The 5,756-nt window shown below is 41.2% G+C and overlaps 1 protein-coding gene across 1 annotated transcript; it reads left to right on the forward strand.

The window, feature by feature from the left end:
• Positions 1-835: 835 nt before the first annotated feature.
• On the forward strand, positions 836-5,555 carry LOC139191870 (uncharacterized). The gene is made up of 7 exons (XM_070812900.1): positions 836-1,036; positions 1,551-1,589; positions 1,932-2,516; positions 3,033-3,414; positions 3,805-3,930; positions 4,641-4,837; positions 5,136-5,555. Exons 1-7 carry the CDS (start codon positions 836-838, stop codon positions 5,553-5,555), a joined length of 1,950 nt encoding a protein of 649 aa, XP_070669001.1.
• Positions 5,556-5,756: the final 201 nt, after the last annotated feature.

Here is a 5,756-nt window from a genome sequence, read left to right on the forward strand (position 1 = left end):
CTCTCGAACTACCAGTTTTCCGAAGGGTTACAAAACTCCAAACCGCCAGAAAACCCTCTCCTCTTTCCCTCTCCAGAAAATCGTAACCTGCAATCGTCTTAGCCGCCAGCCTTTTGCCATGCTTTGGGGCCGATGGCAGTCCATCCCTATCTCCTCCTAGCTTCCCTTTCCTTTCTTTCTTCCCTCATCCTTCCTTCTCCTCCCTTTTGCTCCACCACCCTTTCCCCTTCTCTCTGCATTTCAAAACATTTCCTTCTTCCATCCCCTTTTTTTCTCTCCCACCATTTTGTGCACTGCTGTACCATGGCTTCGGGTCTCCTTCCTAGATCCGGGTTTTTCCCTTCTCAAGGTCTCCTCCTTGATTTGGGGTTTGGGTTTAGATACTGTTGGTGGATCAGAGCCACTTCTGTCATACTTTCTGTGCTGTGATACTCCCATCGACTTATTCTGTGGATGCGTCGCCTTCTAGGCCTAGATCTATTGCTGCGCCACCTGTGTCGTGCAAACGTTGTGGTTGCACAACCTTGGGCATGCTAATTTGGCGTTCCACCGCCTGGGGGTGATCTGTTTTGGCGGTCCTGTCTCTTGCGGTGTCCAGTTCTAGAAACTCTATTGCCGTATCCTCTACCTGGTTGCTGAGTTGTGTTTGTTTATTCGTTTCAGGTACTAGTTTATGACTCGTAGTTCTCAACCTATTAGTGCAAGCATCTTGGAGTTCGATGACGATTTTGAACGAACTTTGAGAAGAAAGAGGAAGCAACCAGAACCTAATCCACCTAGTTCAAGTTCAGAGGTCGAAGCTGAATTTGAGGAAGAAGAAGAAGAAGAATAAGTCATGGCAGCGGACAATCGTACAATCAAAGAACTTTCAGCCTCGGGGTTGGACAATGCCATGCCCCTTTGCATTCAATACCCCGTGGCTGCCCAAGGAAAGACTGATGAGTTCGAATTGAAGTCTAGCTTGTTGCATCACATTCCCAAATACCTTGGGCTTTCCATGGAAGATCCAAACAAACATCTTAAGGAGTTTGAAATGGTATGTTCGAGCATGACACCCATCAATGTCGATGGGAACATTATGAAGATGAAGGCCTTTCCATTCTCTTTTTTGGAAAAGGCTAAAGATTGGCTCTACGAATTAGCACCTGGAACCGTCACTTCTTGGGAAAGCATGAAGAGGGCATTCTTAGAGAAATTCTTCCCAACTTCGAGAGTCATTCTTTTGAGGAAGAAGATTAGTGGCATTCAACAAAGCCAAGGTGAATCATTTCCAGCATATTATGACCGTTTCAAGGCTCTAGTTGCTTCGTGCCCTTAACATCAAATGAAGGAAGAACTTTTGCTTCAATATTTCTACGAGGGACTCCTTCCAATTGAGAGACAAATGTTAGATGCCTCGGCATGAGGTGCTTTGGTTGACAAAACACCGGTGGTTGCCAAAATATGAAGGTGTTGGACAAAGAGACATCCCACGACAACAAGTCTATGAGGTAAGTTCAATAGCCGAAATTCAATCTCAATTAGCTAACCTCACTATGCTTGTATCTCAGGTTGCTGAAGGATGCACAGTGCAAGGAATTACACCAAGTGTATGTAGCGTGTGCTTTATGCAAGGGCACCTTAATGATCAATGCCCTCAATTGATAGAGAATGGAGGATGGGAAAGTGCCAATGCCATAGGTTATCAAGGCCAAAATCAGCAAAGGAATGATCCATACTCAAATACATACAATCCGGGATGGAGAGATCATCCAAATTTCAAATGGAGGGAGCCTCAACAACCTCAACAAGGAGGATTTCGACAGCCACCCCTTGGGATATATCAAAGGCCATTCGCACAATCTCAACCTTAACCACAATCTGCCCAACAAAGCACAGGTTCGTTATTTGATAATGATCAAGCTATTCAATTACTAACTTCTGTATCGCAGGGATTACAAAATCAAAATAATCGAATAACAAATCGAATAGCAAATCAAGACAAAGAGATGAGAGACATAAAGAAGCAAATAGGGCAGATTTTAGAGTTCCTTGTGCAGTTTAGAGAACAAGGCAAACTTCCGAGTTCAACCGTTGTGAATCCAAATGGAGGTTTTGAATCCGCCAAGGCCATCACATTGAGAAGTGGCAAGGAGCTTGGAAACCATCAAAAACCATCTAAACATGGCCTTAACGAGGATGAAAAGCTGCTGCAAGAAGAAGAACAAGAAGCAAGGGCCACGGCAAGGAAGGACCAACCTTTGCCACAGTCTCCTAAGGCCTCTAAACTGTCCCAAACCATCAAGGTAAGTCCAAATTCGAGTTCTTCTAGTTCTATTCCACTAAATGTGCCCTTTCATAGTAGGTTTAGGCAATCAAAGAAAGAAGAGAATGAGAAAGGCATTCTGGAAACCTTTAGGAAAGTTCAAGTCAATATCTCGCTCCTTGATGCAATCAAGCAAGTTCTTAAGTATGCCAAATTCTTGAAAAAGCTTTGCACAACAAGGAAGAGGATTTTGAACAAGGAAGTGGTCCAGGTAAGTGAGAATGTTTCTGTGGTGTTACAAAGGAAACTACCACCTAAATGCAAAGATCTGGGTAGTTTTACAATTCCTTGTGTTATTGGCAATACTAAGTTTGAACATGCTATGTTAGACTTAGGAGCTTCAATTAATGTCATGCCTTACTCAATTTATGCATCTATGAACTTAGGAGAGCTTAAAAACGATGGTGTGATTATTCAATTGGCCGATCATTCTAATACATATTCAAAAAGAGTTTTAGAAGATGTTTTGGTGCAGGTTAACAATTTGATATTTCCAGCGGACTTTTACATGCTTGACATGGAAGATTCAGCCCATTCTACCTCATTGCCAATCCTCCTTAGGAGACCTTTCATGAAAACAGCCTGCACCAATATCGATGTGTTCAAAGGGACTTTAACGATGGAATTTGATGGCGAGATTATTGATTTTAATATTTCTGAAGCTATTAAATTTATTAAAGATGATCATTCTTGTTTTTCTATAGAAGTGTTTGATTCATTGGCGTAGGACTATCTTGATTCGTTGGACAAAGATCCCCTTGAAACAACAATTGCCGAGGGATTGGGCCTAAAACCCAATTTGGCCGTGCCTAATTATGAAATTGGCGAGATGGTGGCTGCCCTATGGGCATTGCCACAACATCCTAGTAAGTCTCCAATCCCAATTTCAATTCCCATTTTCACTAATAAGTTGTTACCTTTAGTGATTCAGGCCTTGATTTTTGAACTTAAACTGTTGCCAAGTCATTTGAAGTATGTCTATTTGGGAGACAAAGAAATGTTGCCAGTCATAATCTCTTCAACACTCACGGCATTAGAGGAAGAAAAATTGATTCGGGTGTTGAAAGAGCACAAAACAACCATAGGATGGACCTTGGCTGGCATTAGAGGTATTAACCCTACAACTTGAATGCATCGCATACTTCTAGAGGAGGGGGCTAAACCAACTTGAGAGGCTTAACGCACTCAACCCTCCAATGATGAAAGTTGTGAAGAAGGAGATTATCAAGCTTCTCGATTGTGGAGTGATTTATCCTATCTCAGATAGTCATTAGGTTTCGCCGGTTCAAGTAGTTCCAAAGAAATCGGGAGTTATGGTGGTGAAGGATGCCGAGAATGAGCTTGTGCCAACTCGTATCTAAACAGGTTGGAGAGTTTGCATCGATTATAGGAAGCTTAATGCCACCACAAGGAAGGACCACTTCCCTTTGCTGTTCATTGATCAAATGCTTGAAAGGTTAGCTGGTCATTCTTTTTATTGTTTCTTGATGGTTATTTAGGATATAATCAGATTGTCATAGCTCTTGATGACCAAGAAAATATCACTTTCACGTGCCCCTTTGGTACCTTTGCTTATCATCACATGCCATTTGGTTTATGCAATGCACTTGCCACATTTCAACGATGTATGGTAAGTATATTTTCAGATTTCGTTGAGAAGATTATTGAGGTATTCATGGATGATTTTAGTGTATTTGGTGATTCTTTTGATAATTGTTTGGATAATTTCACATTAATCCTAAAACAATGCGTTGAAACTAACCTTGTTTTAAATTGGAAGAAATGTCATTTTATGGTAAAACAAGGTATAATTTTAGGTCATATTGTTTCAGAAAGGGGAATTGAGGTTGATAAATCGAAAATAGATCTTGTACGCTACTTACCCTCTCCTACTTTGGATAGAGAGGTTCGTTCTTTTCTTGGACATGCATGATTCTATAGGCGATTCATCAAGGACTTTTTAAAGATTTCTAACCCCCTTTGCCGTCTCCTCCAGAAGGATGTTCCATTCAAGTTCGACAAGGAATGTGAGAAGGCGTTCAAACACCTCAAAGAGATGCTAACTTCGGCCCTCATCATTGTCCTACCAGATTGGAGCCTTCCTTTTGAGCTTATGTGTGATGCTTCCGACTATGCATTATGGGCTGTTTTAAGACAAAGGAAGGACAAGCAGTCGCACGTCATATAATATGCCTCTCGGACCTTGAATGATGCTCAATTGAACTATTCCACAACGGAAAAAGAACTTCTTGCTGTTGTTTTTGTTTTAGATAAGTTTCGTTCTTATTTACTTGGTACTAAAGTTATAATCTATTCTGATCATGCAACGTTGAAGTACTTACTTACGAAGAAGGAGGCCAAACCAAGGCTTATTCGCTGGATGCTTCTTCTCCAAGAGTTCAATCTCGAAATCCGAGACAAAAAAAAGGAAGTGAAAACGTGGTGGCTGACTATTTGAGCCGTATGGTGCATGAAGAGGATGCTGTGCCTATCCCAGAGACATTCCCAGATGAGCAGCTACTGTCCATTGAGGTAAGTGTGCCATGGTATGTCGATTTAGTGAATTATTTGGTGTCTAAACAAGTTCCAAGCACTCTAAACAAGCACCAATGTGATAAACTTAAGAAAGAGGCACACTTTTATGCGTGGGATGATCCTTATTTGTGGAAATATTGCCCTGATCAAATCATTCGTAGGTGTGTGCATGATTTTGAGTTTAATTCAATTTTAACTTTTTGTCACACTTATGCATGTGGGGGTCACTTTTGGCACTCAAATAATTGCATGTGAAGTACTTGAATGTGGTTTTTATTGGCCTACTATCTTTAAGGATGCTAGAACTTATTGCATAACATATGATCGTTGCCAAAGAACCAGAAACATTGGTTCAAAAGACCAAATGCCACAGGCCCCTATCTTTTGTGTCGAAATTTTTGATGTTTGGGGCATTGATTTCATGGGTCATTTTCCTTCATCTCATGGTTTTGTTTATATTTTACTTGCGGTTGATTATGTGTCGAAATGGGTAGAAGCAAAAGCCACCTGTACTAATGATTTTAAAGTGGTTGCAGATTTTGTGAAAACTAACATATTTGCTAGATTTGGAATGCCAAGAGTTCTTATAAGTGATGGGGGTTCCCATTTTTGTAATCGAACTATTGAGGCGCTGCTCAACAAGTATAACGTCATGCATAAGGTGGCTATGCCTTATCATCCTCAAACAAGTGGGCAAGCTAAGATTTCTAATTAGGAGATTAAGCAGATTTTGGAGAAGACCATTGGGCCAAACCGGAAAGATTGGAGCTTGCGCTTGAATGATGCATTGTGGGCATATCATACGGCCTACAAAACAACGAATGGGATGTCTCCTTTTCGGCTCATCTACGGGAAACCATGCCATTTTTTTCGGTTGAATTGGAGCACAAAGCACATTGGGCCGTCAAAACGTTCA

Source organism: Malus domestica, chromosome 15 (assembly GCF_042453785.1).
Source record: "Malus domestica chromosome 15, GDT2T_hap1".
NCBI lineage: Eukaryota > Viridiplantae > Streptophyta > Magnoliopsida > Rosales > Rosaceae > Malus > Malus domestica.

Bases quoted from the DNA above. Each gene is read 5' to 3' on its own strand.
- LOC139191870 (XM_070812900.1), top strand. From the start codon at position 836: ATGGCAGCGGACAATCGTACAATCAAAGAACTTTCAGCCTCGGGGTTG. The intron at 1,037-1,550 runs GTATGTTCGAGC...CTTGTATCTCAG, and splicing joins ATCTTAAGGAGTTTGAAATG to GTTGCTGAAGGATGCACAGT. The intron at 1,590-1,931 runs GTATGTAGCGTG...TCTGTATCGCAG, and splicing joins TGCAAGGAATTACACCAAGT to GGATTACAAAATCAAAATAA.